At 43.3% G+C, this 16,487-nt stretch overlaps 1 protein-coding gene across 1 annotated transcript in view; it reads right to left on the reverse strand.

Annotated features, from left to right (window-relative positions):
- LOC147691855 (potassium channel subfamily K member 4-like) overlaps positions 1-16,061 on the reverse strand; it is a 158,388-nt gene extending 142,327 nt beyond the window's left edge. The window contains exon 1 of the mRNA XM_086936692.1: positions 15,858-16,061. Coding sequence (XP_086792818.1) covers positions 15,858-16,046 — 189 coding nt within the window. The 5' untranslated portion in view covers positions 16,047-16,061. The remainder of the gene's footprint in view (positions 1-15,857) is intronic.
- Positions 16,062-16,487: the final 426 nt, after the last annotated feature.

The raw sequence follows: 16,487 nt of genomic DNA on the forward strand, positions 1-16,487 counted from the left end.
CACACTGCACAGCCTCCCAGATGCCAATTTCAGTGCTTCTCTCATGCTGGAAATACTATTCCCAGCATGAGAGAAGTGCAGGGATTGGTCTGAGCGGTATGGTTTGCCGCTCAGTAACACGGAGTCTGTGGCGTTTCTCAGTGTAATACAGCCGGGTTGGAGAAACCTCAGTGCGCATGATGGTCTGGCCGGCCTAAGACGGCTGGCCAAACCATCATGCACACTTAAAAGTGATTTCCACCACTCCCCCTGCCATGCTGGGCACCGGGGATTGCCTTGCCCAACCCGTTGAAGACTCGCGTTGGCGTAGATTAGGCAGGCAAAAATAGAATGATAATGAAGTGATTTTAATATCGTTTGATTTTTATTTTTAGCAGGGAGGCGGCACTCCTCCGCCATTACAGAGGAGTCGCCCTGCAGTTTAATGTGCTAATTTGAGTTACTTTGCATCAAGGAAGCTTTCCATAGGTGGTGCATGGGCGTTCCCATTCATCCATCTTTGAATTTGACAAAAATCCATATCTACAAAGACTTGTAGACATGGATTTACGTCATAATCTTGCACCTACCTGAGGTGGGCATACCAAGGAGAAATATTTTTATTTCTCTTCATTCTGCGTGCTGCATTCTACAGCACACATGCATAAAGAATATAGCCTTAAACACAGTTTTTGTGCCGGAAGGGACCACTTTCTGCACAAAAACTATGCAAAGCACAACATAGACACCCTAGCGTCCTAGCATAAGGATGCTTGCGTTGGTGCATGGCTGCACATTTTTTTTTTTGCAGTATTATATAGAATGAACTCGACCCAAAGGTATCAGAGCACTTTAAATGAGCACCAGTTGCATTATAGACAAACAAATTTCATTTTTTAGGCACAGGGATATTAAGCGATTTGCCCATAATCACATGATGTTTGAGACTCCTGACAGACTAGAACCTGGTTCCCCCGCTTCAAAGTCGGCCGCTCAAGCCGTTAAGCAACGGGCACCAGCAAACAGAGAGACCAGAACTGCACCATTTCTTTGTAGATACAGAACAGTTCTGCTCTCTCCAGTTCACGCAGGCCATCACAGCAACTTTGCTTTTAGGCCTGAGTTGCGTCAAACTTTAGTAAATCTGGGCCTAAGTGATTCATTCAGAGTCCTACACAAGAATTGGACAGTAAAACTGGCCGGGGAAAATTATTACTATTCTGGCCTATTTCACCACTGGCTTCTTAGTTTTACATGGCAAAATGGGGAATAACAGACAGGTAATATCTGGAGGAACCTAGGAACAGTGCAGTATTCATGTCTGGAGCGGAATGTAAAATCTGAGGCAAACACTGAGTGCAATTTCACATTGATTGTATATATATATATATATATATATATATATATATATATATATATATACTTCTTAGATTCTTCTCACTTCGTTCTTTACGATGGAAGTCACGGCACAGCAAACAGGTAGGATTTAACAAAAGTTATTTATTTACACACCATGTGCAAAATAACGTGCATTGATTTAGACGGCCTACACGTTTCGGCTACTGCTAGCTTTCCACTGGACCATAGAGTCCCTGGAGTCTAGACCATTTATAAAGTGCTATGTGCAGTACAAACCCCCTTTTCCATTACCATTATATGTCTAGACTGTCAACCTTGCTTGCAGGTAATGGCATAGTGGTATTCGCCATTTTGTAGGTGTTTTGTAGTGCATTATGTTTATAAAAATTATACATAATACACTCACAGTGAAGTACTCATTGTAAATATTTTACAGTGTATATAACTTACACCTATATATTTTCAAACTATATACAAGTTCCGACAAATTATAGAGGGTAATTTTCCAACTAGATGTTGTTCTATTACAGTAAAGTACTCGTAATTCATGACCCTCCGCGGTATTTATCCCGCTTTTTCACACACATTCAATTTGACGCCATTTATAAGTACAAATACACTTGCTCTATACATTTTTTACACAGTGATCCTACTGTCCACAGGGCCTTCCCTCTTATATTATCGTTGCATTTGGCCATGGTAAGATTTGTACACTTCAAAGTAAGTGTCTACAATTCAGTATTCCCATGGACTTGGCATCTTCAATCTGTAAAGTACATTATATACAATATAGGTTCTTGGGTCAAAGTGGACTCTATGTTACAGTTCATCATCATGGCATTATCATTCATGCGTTATGTTTCTCGATTTTATCTTGGAGTTATATACAGTTTGAAAAGGATTATTCTCTCCTATGGCGAATTTTTCTTCTCAAGATTCTCATACTATTTACATGTATTTACATTGATCGATTGCAGAAGGATTTGTAGATAAACAGTTCATTTTGTAGTTCCATGGAAGCTTTACAAATGTACAAACAATTCGGCATCAAGGTTGTGTCCGAAGGGATACTCTGTGCCCATTGCTAGGATCATTCTCGATTCAAGTTTGCGTAAAAGTAGTGTTTGATCACCCCCTCTCTCAGATGGTTTGCTAAGTTTTATTCCAGCGTATTTTAGCAAGTTGGGGTTCGATTGATGGTATTTCGCAAAATGTATGGCCATAGGATAGCTCTTGTCCTCATTCTTGATCGTTCTTAGGTGTTGGAGGATCCTTAGTTTTAGTTTATTGATTGTGCTTCCTATGTAGAATTTTCCGCAAGGGCACATGAGTCTGTATACCACACATTTAGATTCACATGTTATGTGGTCCCTTATTTTTTCAGTCCGTCCGCATTGTAGTTTGTAATCTGTGATATTAGTGCCATGCTCACAGGCCTTGCATTTGGAACATTTCCAGAACCCTGGAGTTGTCAGCCATGATGATTTCTTAGGTGGTTTTAACTGTAGGTGACTTTGAGTTAGAATGTCACGTAGTGATGAGGTTTTTCTATAGGTGATACTGAGATAAGAAGTCAGATTTTCTTTGAGAGTATCATCAAGAAGTAAGATTTTCCAATTTCTTCTTAATGCCTTTTTAAGTTCGTCACTCTGGTTGTTGTAGTCGACAATCAAACGTGTCACGTTCTTTTTGTTATCTGGTTCATGTCTCGTTCCATCACTTTTGCTATCTTCTGGCAAAAGGAGGTCTGCTCTTCTTTTCAAATTCATCCATTTCCGTGCCGTTGCAATTACTTCTTCAGGATAACCTCGTTCCTGGAATCGCTTGCTCACCCATCAATTTCCTTCTCAAGATCATCCAGTTCTGAGCAATTCCTTTTGGCTCGCAACATTTGTTCGTACGGAATGCTCCATTTCAATTTTATTGGATGACCACTGTTCGCGTGAAGCAAGCTGTTACAAGATGTAGGTTTTCTATGAATTTTTGTGCACAGGGTCCCTTTATTCACGAAAACTTAAACGTCTAGAAAAATCAAGTTAGTTGCACTGATTGATGAAGTAAAATGGAGGTTAAGATCATTTCTCTCCAACGAGTCAATGAATATTTGGGGATCGTCGCTGTTTTCGTCCCAGATGATAAATAGATCGTCTATAAAACGACACCATAGTTTAATTCTTGATTTATGTTTTTTTTCCTCTTCCATCACTCCAGTCTCCCACATGGCCATCAGGAGTTCACATATGTGGGCGCAAATGATGTCCCCATTGCGGTGCCTTGTTTCTGCAGGTACAAGTTCCCCAGAAACAAGAATGCATTGTGTGTTAAACAATAAGTAAGCATTTCTATCAACATTGCTGAATGTTCCAAATAACTGATGGATCTTACTTCCAAAGCTTTTTCAATGGCCTTGACCCCATCCTCATGGCGTATTGACGTATAGAGTGATGTTACATCTATAATAGCCATTAAATAATTTGCTTTCCATTTGATTCCTGATAGTCTATAAAGGAAATCCATTGTGTCCCTTAGGAACAACGGTAGTGAAGTTACATAGTTCATTAGGAATATATCAATAAATCTAGATGTTGTTTTCAGTAATGATCCTATTGAGCTCACAATTGGTCTACCCGGAGGTTTCACAAGTGCTTTGTGTACTTTGAGTAGAAAGTAGATTGTGGCTGTAATGGGATTGTCCGTCTTTAAATAGGAATATTCGTCGAAGTCAATCAGACCTTTGACCTTCCATGCCAACAATAGAGAGTGATCTTCCTCCTTCCATTTTTCCAATGGATTACTCTTTAGTGGCTCATAATGATCTCAATTTTCCATCTGTCTGTTTGCTTCCGCAATATAATCAGTATATATACTAGCAGCCCGTCTCGACGTTGTCCGGGTATGAATTGCTGCCGGCCAGTAGTATATTGTTTTGTAGGATTTCCGTTTTGATAGCATTTCTTATCTGTGACAGTCCTGTGAAACGCTCCGATTCACAGTGCACTGCTGATGCACTTAAGAGTGCGCGTTCAGTAGTGTGTGAACTCGAGTTTCCCTACTTTATTTTTCCTTGCAATATTATATAGCGCGAACTCGACAACATGGCATGAGCACAATTTACATTACAGAAGAACACATTTTTTTGTGGTAGGCACGGGGAGACAAAGCGATTTGCCTGGAATCACAGGATGTTGAGCTGATGCCGAGATTCGAACGTAGCTCCCCAGCTCTAAAGTTCGCAATTCTAGAACTTGTGGCGGGAGGTGTGTCTAAAAGTGTATGTCGGTGCTGGCCATCAATGAGAGAGACCTGTGCATTTTTCAAATCAGTGGTGAAAAAATATGAGTATGTTGCTGGAGATGTGGGCCGCCGTGCCACAAATGTACCTACCGGGGGAGGGTAAACACGCATTGTTCACCAACTTTCTTTCCTCATACCATCACTCCGCATATTTTCATTACGAAAGTACCATGACTCCGCAATGCCATTATAACGCATGGCATTACATTTTATATGCTTTTACCACGCATACATTTACAACGAAATTCGTTGTAAAAGCATGAATGGTAAAAGCATGTTTTTTTTAATTTTTGGATAAGGTAAGTATGGGTATAGGGGTATATGTTTTGGGGTACTGAGGTATTTGTTTGGGGTGTTTGGGTATTTTAAGGGTTCAGATATAGTTTTGGGTTATGGGTGGGGTACAGGGGTAGTTTTTAGGGTTTAGGGATAGGTATGGGTTTTGGGGTACAGGGGTATTGTTAGGGTTCAGGGCTAGGTTTGGGTTTTGAGGTATAGGGGTATTTTTGGGGTTCAGGGGTAGGTGTGGGTTTGGGGTAAAGGGGTATTTTAAGGATTCAGGGCTAGGTTTGGGTGTTGGGATACAGGGGTATTTGTACGGTTCAGGGGCAGGTTTGGGTTTTGGGGTACAGGGGTATTTTAGGGTTCAGGGGTAGGTTTTGGTTTTGGGGTACAGGGTTATTTTTATGGTTCAGGGCTAGGCTTGGGTTTTGGGGTACAGGGTTTTTTTTTAGGGTTCAGGGGTAGGGTGGGTTTTGGGGTACAGGGGTATTTTAAGGGTTTAGGGCTACGTTTGGGTTTTGGGGTACAGGGGTACTTTAGGGTTCAGGTGTAGGTTTGGGTTTTGGGGTACAGGGGTATTTTTAGGGTTCAGGGCTAGGTTTGGGTTTTGGGGTACAGGAGTATTTTTAGGGTTCAGGGGTAGGTTTGGGTTTTGAGGTACAGGGGTATTTATAGGGTTCAGGGCTAGGTTTGGGTTTTGGGGTACAGGGGTATTTTTAGGGTTTAGGGATAGGTTTGGGTTTTGGGGTACAGGGTATATTTATAGGGTTAAGATGAGTTAGTGTTTAACCCCTTCGCTGCCATTGATGAGCTCGTCATGAAATAATGTATTTCAAGGCTCTCCAGCACAGGAGGGGAATTGCCTTAGCAGTCATGTGGTTAAGGGTGTTGGGGTATTTTAAGGAGTAAGGGTGGGTTTTGATTATGGGGTGCAGGGGTATTTAAAGGGAGCAGGGTGGACACCCGGAGCTGGAATGTACAGAAACTGGGAAGAAAAAACAATGAACTACTGGGCACAACTCTCGCTTTTTTTTCCGTAATCCCACGCCCCGCACACGCCCCCAGCGCACGCCCACAGCACACGATATGAGACATGGCATGAAGGGCGGAACGTACCACATGCTCCCAGCATTTGTCACGCCCAAAGCACAATGTAGACACGCCCACAAGGGACTACTTTTCTGGCACGGTTCTTTTACCTTTTAAATGTATATGGTGGGCGTCTGCATAGCCTATGTCCTTCTGTTGCAACTGCCCTCTCCAAGGCTCTATTGGTTGTAGTGATTGGTGCTGTGGTTCCTGAGATTACCCGCCTCAAAGGTTTGGGCTCTCTCTTTATTATATTAGTATAGAATAGATATATATATATACTAGTAGCCCGTCCCGACGTTGTCCTGGTATGAATTGCTACCGGCCAGTAGTATATTGTTTTGTAGGATTTCGTTTTGATAGCATTTCATATCTGTGACAGGCCTGTGAAACGCTCCGATTCACAGTGCACTACTGATGCACTTAAGAGTGTGCGTTCAGTAGTGTGTGAACTCGAGTTTCCCTACTTTATTTTTCCTTGCAATATTATATAGCGCGAACTCGACAATATGGCATGAGCACAATTTACATTACAGAAGAACACATTCATTTGTGGTAGGCATGGGGAGACAAAGCAATTTGCCTGGAATCACAGGATGTTGAGCTGATGCCGAGATTCGAACGTAGCTCCCCAGCTCTAAAGTTCGCAATTCTAGAACTTGTGGCGGGAGGTGTGTCTAAAAGTGTATGTCGGTGCTGGCCATCAATGAGAGAGACCTGTGCCTTTTTCAAATGGGTGTTGAAAAAATATGAGTATGTTGCTCAAGATGTTGGCCGCATTGCCACCAATGTACTTACCGGGGGAGGGTAAACACCCATTATTCCACAACTTTCTTTCCGCATACCATCACTCCGTATACTTTCATTACGAAAGTACCATGACTCCGTAATGCTATTATAACGCATGGCATTACATTTTATATCCTTTTACCACGCATACATTTACAACTAAATTCGTTGTAAATGCATGAATGGTAAAAGCGTGTTTTTTTAAAATGTTTGGATAAGGTAAGTATGGGTATAGGGGTATATGTTTTGGGGTACTGAGGTATATGTTTTTGGGTGTTTGGGTATTTGAAGGGTTCATATATAGTTTTGGGTTATGGGTACAGGGGTAGTTTTAGGGTTTAGGGATAGGTATGAGTTTTGGGGTACAGGGGTATTTTTAGGGTTCAGGGCTAGGTTTGGGTGTTGGGGTGTAGGGTTATTTTTAGGGTTCAGTGGTAGGTTTGAGTTTTGGGGTACAGGGGTATTTTAAGGGTTCAGGGCTAGGTTTGGGTTTTGGGGTACAGGTGTATTTTTATGGTTCAGGGCTAGGTTTGGGTTTTGGGGGTACAGGGGTATTTCAGGGTTCAGGGGTAGGTTTCGGTTTTGGGGTACAGGGGTACTTTAGGGTTCAGGGCTAGGTTTGGGTGTTGGGGTACAGGGGTATTTTTAGGGTTTAGGGGTAGGTTTGGCTTTGGGGTACAGGGGTATTTTAAGGTTTCAGGGCTAGGTTTGGGTTTTGGGGTAAAGGGGTATTTTAGGGTTCAGGGGTAGGCTTGGGTTTTGGGGTACAGTGGTATTTTTAGAGTTCAGGGCTACGTTTGGGTTTTGGGGTACAGGGGTATTTTTAGGGTTCAGGGGTAGGTTTGGGTTTTGAGGTACAGGGTATTTATAGGATTCAGGGCTAGGTTTGGGCTTTGGGGTACAGTGGTATTTTTAGGGTTTAGGGATAGGTTTGGGTTTTGGGGTACAGGGTATATTTATAGTGTTAAGATGGGTTAGTATTTAAGGGTGTTGGGGTATTTTAAGGAGTAAGGGTGGGTTATGATTATGGGGTGCAAGGATATTTAAAGGGAGCAGGGTGGGATTAGCACACAATATGAGACATGGCATGAAGGGCGGAACGTACCACACGCCCCCAGCATTTGTCACTCCCCCAGCACACGCCCACAGCACAACGCAGAAAGGCCCACAAGGGACTACTTTGTTGGCACGGTTCTTTTACCTTTTAAATGTATATGGTGGGCGTCTGCATAGCCTATGTCCTTCTGCTGCAACTGCCCTTTCCAACTCTGTATTGGCTGTTGTGATTGGTGCTGTAGTTCCTGAGATTACCCGCCTCAAAGGTTTGGGCTCTCTCTTTATTATATTAGTATAGAATAGATATCTTTACTACTATTATATAGAGAGAACACAAACCTTTGAGCCAGGTAAACTACAAAAGTAATGTACCAATCACTACACCCAATACACCATTTGCAAGGGGAGATGTGGTAGAAGGACATAGGCTATAGACATGTACACCATATACATTAAAAAAGCAAAAACGCCAAAAGTGGTAAAGTAGTCCCTTGGGGGCGTGGTTGTGGCCATGGGCGTCTCAAACAACAAATGTGGGCGTTTACAGGGCCGTGCCAAGTGAAAATAACAAACATAGGCCAAGCGACTTCACAACACACTTACATATGCTTTCACTGAATTTAGAACGCACAATATGCAGACATAGAGCGGAAATGCGCTTTCAATGAATTTCTAACAAACATTTGCAAATCCCAACACATACAGCGGAAATGCGCTTTCAATTAATTTAAATTCACACATACAGCGCGGTAACACCAATATACAAAAACAGCAGAGGTGCGCGCTATAAGAAATATACACACATTCGTTGAAGTTACCCAGACAACATTGACGCCTTCGCATTAAAAACCGGGCGGGCCTTCCATCGACGAGGAGTGTCAAATGACGCCACACAGGGGGCAGGATTAATTGCATACTACACCAATCACAACGCACTAAAGAAAACACACACGACTTCGGCTTACCAAAAAAAAAAGTCTTTAACCATTGGCCATTGACCAACGACGTCACAGGGGGAGTAAACACGAACAAAAAAAGCTGACATTTCTTAACAGAGAAACGCAATCGACTGCGCATTCACAAGACTTTCCTCACATCTTGCGGACAAGATAAAACGCTTACAATAAGACATACGAATAACGAAAATAAAACAACTGCCCATAATAATAACTCGAGAACTGCCAGGACATCACCACACAATTGACAAACCGAAAGGGAAACTTCTTTGAAGGGATACAAAAATGAACACACGGAAAGAGCCTTCAAAAGAAAAAAACATTAAACAGGTGACACAACACTTTCCTCACATCTTGCGGACAACATAAAATGCGGAAAACAATACATACGAATTAAAAAAATAACAAGTGGGCGAAATCAGTTGAACAGGGCCAGGACTTGCACAGTCAACTCTTCAACTAGGCGGGCGGGGACCCTGAAGCAGCCTTTTGCTCCCGGACAACGTCGGGACGGGCTGCTAGTATATATATATATACTAGTAGCCCGTCCCAACGTTGTCCGGGTATGAATTGCTGCCGGCCATTAGTATATTGTTTTGTAGGATTTCGTTTTGATAGCATTTCTTATCTGTGACAGGCCTGTGAAACGCTCCAATTCACAGCGCACTACTGATGCACTTAAGAGTGTGCGTTCAGTAGTGTGTGAACTCGAGTTTCCCTACTTTATTTTTCCTTGCAATATTATATAGCGCAAACTTGACAACATGCCAGGAGCACAATTTACATTACAGAAGAACACATTCATTTGTGGCAGGCACGGGAGACAAAGCGATTTGCCTGGAATCACAGGATGTTGAGCTGATGCCGAGATTCGAACGTAGCTCCCCAGCTCTAAAGTTCGCAATTCTAGAACTTGTGGCGGGAGGTGTGTCTAAAAAAGTGTATGTCAGGGCTGGCAATCAATGAGAGAGACCTGTGCATTTTTTCAAATGGGTGGTGAAAAAATATGAGTATGTTGCTGGAGATGTGAGCCGCATTGCCACCAATGTACTTACCGGGGAGGGTAAACACCCATGATTCCGCAACTTTCTTTCCGCATACCATCACTCCGGATACTTTCATTATGAAAGTACCATGACTCTGCAATGCTATTATAACGCATGGAATTACATTTTATATGCTTTTACCACGCATACATTTACAACTAAATTCGTTGTAAATCCATGAATGGTAAAAGCATGTTTTTTTTAATGTTTGGATAAGGTAAGTATGGGTATAGGGGTATATGTTTTGGGGTACTGAGGTATATGTTTTGGGGTGTTTGGGTATTTGAAGGGTTCATATATAGTTTTGGGTTATGGGGTACAGGGGTAGTTTTGGGGTTTAGGGATAGGTATGGGTTTTGGGGTACAGGGGTATTTTTAGGGTTCAGGGCTAGGTTTGGGTTTTGGGGTATAGGGGTATTTTTAGGGTTCAGGGGTAGGTTTGGGTTTTGGGGTACAGGGGTAGTTTAAGAGTTCAAGGCTAGGTTTAGGTTTTGGGGTGCAGGTGTATTTTTAGGGTTCAGGGCTAGGTTTGGGTTTTGGGGTACAGGGGTATTTCAGGGTTCAGTGGTAGGTTTGGGTTTTGGGGTACAGGAGTATTTTAGAGTTCAGGGCTAGGTTTGAGTTTTGGGGTACAGGGGTATTTTTAGGGTTTAGGGGTAGGTTTGGCTTTTGGGGTACAGGGGTAGTTTAAGAGTTCAAGGCTAGGTTTAGGTTTTGGGGTGCAGGTGTATTTTTAGGGTTCAGGGCTAGGTTTGGGTTTTGGGGTATAGGGGTATTTTTAGGGTTCAGGGGTAGGTTTGGGTTTTGGGGTACAGGGGTAGTTTAAGAGTTCAAGGCTAGGTTTAGGTTTTGGGGTGCAGGTGTATTTTTAGGGTTCAGGGCTAGGTTTGGGTTTTGGGGTACAGGGGTATTTCAGGGTTCAGTGGTAGGTTTGGGTTTTGGGGTACAGGAGTATTTTAGAGTTCAGGGCTAGGTTTGAGTTTTGGGGTACAGGGGTATTTTTAGGGTTTAGATGGGTTAGTATTTAAGGGTGTTGGGGTATTTTAAGGAGTAAGGGTGGGTTATGATTATGGGGTGCAAGGATATTTAAAGGGAGCAGGGTGGGATTAGCACACAATATGAGACATGGCATGAAGGGCGGAACGTACCACACGCCCCCAGCATTTGTCACTCCCCCAGCACACGCCCACAGCACAACGCAGAAAGGCCCACAAGGGACTACTTTGTTGGCACGGTTCTTTTACCTTTTAAATGTATATGGTGGGCGTCTGCATAGCCTATGTCCTTCTGCTGCAACTGCCCTTTCCAACTCTGTATTGGCTGTTGTGATTGGTGCTGTAGTTCCTGAGATTACCCGCCTCAAAGGTTTGGGCTCTCTCTTTATTATATTAGTATAGAATAGATATCTATACTACTATTATAAAGAGAGAACACAAACCTTTGAGCCAGGTAAACTACAAAAGTAATGTACCAATCACTACACCCAATACACCATTTGAAAGGGGAGATGTGGTAGAAGGACATAGGCTATAGACATGTACACCATATACATTAAAAAAGCAAAAACGCCAAAAGTGGTAAAGTAGTCCCTTGGGGGCGTGGTTGTGGCCATGGGCGTCTCAAACAACAAATGTGGGCGTTTACAGGGCCGTGCCAAGTGAAAATAACAAACATAGGCCAAGCGACTTCACAACACACTTACATATGCTTTCACTGAATTTAGAACGCACAATATGCAGACATAGAGCGGAAATGCGCTTTCAATGAATTTCTAACAAACATTTGCAAATCCCAACACATACAGCGGAAATGCGCTTTCAATTAATTTAAATTCACACATACAGCGCGGTAACACCAATATACAAAAACAGCAGAGGTGCGCGCTATAAGAAATATACACACATTCGTTGAAGTTACCCAGACAACATTGACGCCTTCTCATTAAAAACCGGGCGGGCCTTCCATCGACGAGGAGTGTCAAATGACGCCACACAGGGGGCAGGATTAATTGCATACTACACCAATCACAACGCACTAAAGAAAACACACACGACTTCGGCTTACCAAAAAAAAAAGTCTTTAACCATTGGCCATTGACCAACGACGTCACAGGGGGAGTAAACACGAACAAAAAAAGCTGACATTTCTTAACAGAGAAACGCAATCGACTGCGCATTCACAAGACTTTCCTCACATCTTGCGGACAAGATAAAACGCTTACAATAAGACATACGAATAACGAAAATAAAACAACTGCCCATAATAATAACTCGAGAACTGCCAGGACATCACCACACAATTGACAAACCGAAAGGGAAACTTCTTTGAAGGGATACAAAAATGAACACACGGAAAGAGCCTTCAAAAGAAAAAAACATTAAACAGGTGACACAACACTTTCCTCACATCTTGCGGACAACATAAAATGCGGAAAACAATACATACGAATTAAAAAAATAACAAGTGGGCGAAATCAGTTGAACAGGGCCAGGACTTGCACAGTCAACTCTTCAACGAGGCGGGCGGGGACCCTGAAGCAGCCTTTTGCTCCCGGACAACGTCGGGACGGGCTGCTAGTATATATATATATACTAGTAGCCCGTCCCAACGTTGTCCGGGTATGAATTGCTGCCGGCCATTAGTATATTGTTTTGTAGGATTTCGTTTTGATAGCATTTCTTATCTGTGACAGGCCTGTGAAACGCTCCAATTCACAGCGCACTACTGATGCACTTAAGAGTGTGCGTTCAGTAGTGTGTGAACTCGAGTTTCCCTACTTTATTTTTCCTTGCAATATTATATAGCGCAAACTTGACAACATGGCAGGAGCACAATTTACATTACAGAAGAACACATTCATTTGTGGCAGGCACGGGAGACAAAGCGATTTGCCTGGAATCACAGGATGTTGAGCTGATGCCGAGATTCGAACGTAGCTCCCCAGCTCTAAAGTTCGCAATTCTAGAACTTGTGGCGGGAGGTGTGTCTAAAAAAGTGTATGTCAGGGCTGGCAATCAATGAGAGAGACCTGTGCATTTTTTCAAATGGGTGGTGAAAAAATATGAGTATGTTGCTGGAGATGTGAGCCGCATTGCCACCAATGTACTTACCGGGGAGGGTAAACACCCATGATTCCGCAACTTTCTTTCCGCATACCATCACTCCGGATACTTTCATTACGAAAGTACCATGACTCTGCAATGCTATTATAACGCATGGAATTACATTTTATATGCTTTTACCACGCATACATTTACAACTAAATTCGTTGTAAATCCATGAATGGTAAAAGCATGTTTTTTTTAATGTTTGGATAAGGTAAGTATGGGTATAGGGGTATATGTTTTGGGGTACTGAGGTATATGTTTTGGGGTGTTTGGGTATTTGAAGGGTTCATATATAGTTTTGGGTTATGGGGTACAGGGGTAGTTTTGGGGTTTAGGGATAGGTATGGGTTTTGGGGTACAGGGGTATTTTTAGGGTTCAGGGCTAGGTTTGGGTTTTGGGGTATAGGGGTATTTTTAGGGTTCAGGGGTAGGTTTGGGTTTTGGGGTACAGGGGTAGTTTAAGAGTTCAAGGCTAGGTTTAGGTTTTGGGGTGCAGGTGTATTTTTAGGGTTCAGGGCTAGGTTTGGGTTTTGGGGTACAGGGGTATTTCAGGGTTCAGTGGTAGGTTTGGGTTTTGGGGTACAGGAGTATTTTAGAGTTCAGGGCTAGGTTTGAGTTTTGGGGTACAGGGGTATTTTTAGGGTTTAGGGGTAGGTTTGGCTTTTGGGGTACAGGGGTAGTTTAAGAGTTCAAGGCTAGGTTTAGGTTTTGGGGTGCAGGTGTATTTTTAGGGTTCAGGGCTAGGTTTGGGTTTTGGGGTATAGGGGTATTTTTAGGGTTCAGGGGTAGGTTTGGGTTTTGGGGTACAGGGGTAGTTTAAGAGTTCAAGGCTAGGTTTAGGTTTTGGGGTGCAGGTGTATTTTTAGGGTTCAGGGCTAGGTTTGGGTTTTGGGGTAGAGGGGTATTTCAGGGTTCAGTGGTAGGTTTGGGTTTTGGGGTACAGGAGTATTTTAGAGTTCAGGGCTAGGTTTGAGTTTTGGGGTACAGGGGTATTTTTAGGGTTTAGGGGTAGGTTTGGCTTTTGGGGTACAGGGGTATTTTAAGGTTTCAGGGCTAGGTTTGGGTTTTGGGGTAAAGGGGTATTTTAGGGTTCAGGGGTAGGTTTGGGTTTTGGGGTACAGTGGTATTTTTAGAGTTCAGGGCTAGGTTTGGGCTTTGGGGTACAGGGGGTATTTTTAGGGTTCAGGGGTAGGTTTGGGTTTTGAGGTACGGGGTATTTATAGGGTTCAGGGCTAGGTTTGGGCTTTGGGGTACAGGGGTCTTTTCATGGTTTAGGGATAGGTTTGGGTTTTGGGGTACAGGGTATATTTATAGGGTTAAGATGGGTTAGTGTTTAAGGGCGTTGGGGTATTTTAAGGAGTAAGGGTGGGTTATGATTATGGGGTGCAGGGGTATTTAAAGGGAGCAGGGTGGGATTAGCACACGATATGAGACATGGCATGAAGGGCGGAACGTACCACACGCCCCCAGCATTTTTCACGCCCCCAGCACACGCCCACAGCACAATGGAAACACGCCCACAGGGGACTACTTTGCTGGCACGGTTCTTTTACCTTCTAAATGTATATGGTGGACGTCTGCATAGCCTATGTCCTTCTGCTGCAACTGTCCTTTCCAACGCTGCATTGGGTGTTGTGATTGGTGCTGTAGTTCCTGAGATTACCCGCCTCAAAGGTTTGGGCTCTCTCTTTATTATATTAGTAAAGATATATGACATAAAATCACGCAAAAGCCATGATTTACACGTTGATGGGCAAGTGAAAACTATTGTAAAATGTGCAATATTTTCCATACATCTATGTGAGGGTTCAAAAAAGCTTTGTATATATTCACGTTCTTGATCTCTAGGCTCTGATGTTTTTAGGATCCCATGCAGGCAGTGACACAATAGATTTTGTGTTCCTCAGACACAGAAATAGCTGTTGCCTAGCACCATTGTTATATTTATGCAGGAAATGGGGAGCGGCACTCATTTTTGGAGACAGAGGTATATTTTTTATCTTCTAACTTTGACCCAGAACAGAAAAAACACAGAAAATTGAGAACTCGTGGGGAAGAGATAAAAAGGAAAACATTGATTAAGGGAGAAAGCAAGGATGAAAAGGAACATTTAAGAGTGAGATGGAGAGAATGGAAGTGTATGGTGGTGGACAAAAGACATGATGTGGAATCAAGACCTGGCAGTCTCGGTTTTTGGCAATCACAGAATTTGGCAATCTTGGCATAAGGCAGCTCTGGCGGCAGGCTCCTAAGTAAAATTTAGGGCCCTTGTATTTCTTATTATTAAATTCCAGGGGCCTCATTTATGAGGCCGTGCGTCAGTTTTGCGCTGCTGATGCGTCACTTTTTGTGACGCATCGGCGGCGTAAAACATGCGCCTTGTTGCGCCATATTTAAAAAGTGATGCATCTAGGTAGATGCGTCACTTTTTAAACCCCTGCGCCATATTATACCTTCGTCAGGTATAATGTATGCAGAGGGGGTGTTCTCCCGCTGAAAGCCTCGTAATAGTGACGCAGTGAAATCTATGAGATTTCACTGCGTCACTTTTAGGACGCTTTTGCGTCAAAATCTTGCGCCTGCCTCACAGCAGGTGTAAGACTGACGCAAGCCCTTTCACATGGGGCTTTCCCCATGTGAAAGGACGCATTGCTGGAGTTGCGTCACTTTTGTGACACACTCCAGCAATGCGTCACTTTTGCGCTTACAGATACGTCAGAAATACTGACGTATCTGTAACTCCTTGCGACATGATGCGTCATACATTAAATATGACGCATCATTGGTGTCGCAAGGAGTGCGCAGTGAAAAGTGACGCATCGCTGTTTTCACGCAGCGATGCGTCACTTTTCATAAATAAGGCCCCAAGTTTTGCACTGCCTAGCCCCAAACAGTCTTACCAGGATCAGCTCATCGAGCTGTTCGGTCTCCACGCAGCTGTGCTCGGACAGGAAGCTGATGCGCTTGGCGGCCAAGGTGTCCTGCTGCAGCCGCTCGTAGGGCTGCTCCAACATGCGGAAGACGACTGCACCGGTCACGAGATAGATCAGCACCACAGTGAAGATGGCGAGCACGGTCTTCTTCTTCATGACGTTGGAGCCGGGGTCGCTTGGTTCAGAGTTTAGGATGGACTCGTCTGAGGAGTAGGACACAGGGAGAATGCCCTCCTGCTCGTTGGGGCCTTGGTAAATCACTGGGCAACAGAGAGAGAGAAGACAGGAAGGTTGGCAAGGTAGACTAAATAGTGCTGTAGCCACAGACTTTATATATATATGTTTAGGTACTAGAAATATTTTCAGTAGGTGCTGACATCAATGACTCAATTGGTGAGGACCAACCAGTGAAATGGAAAAAACTGTTCTCTTTACCCAGTCCTACATCTCTAACAAATGCCAAGAATAGGCGTTCCAGAATGTTCCTTTGTTTGATGACATCTGTTTGGGCTCACCAAATGGCTCCTTTTATATAAAACAGCCTCATTTCAACTTACTTATATACTCAGTTCTAAAGGCGGCAGTTCCCCGTCTGCC

The sequence above is a fragment of the Lissotriton vulgaris genome, chromosome 9 (assembly GCF_964263255.1).
Source record: "Lissotriton vulgaris chromosome 9, aLisVul1.2, whole genome shotgun sequence".
NCBI classification, from domain to species: Eukaryota; Metazoa; Chordata; class Amphibia; order Caudata; family Salamandridae; genus Lissotriton; species Lissotriton vulgaris.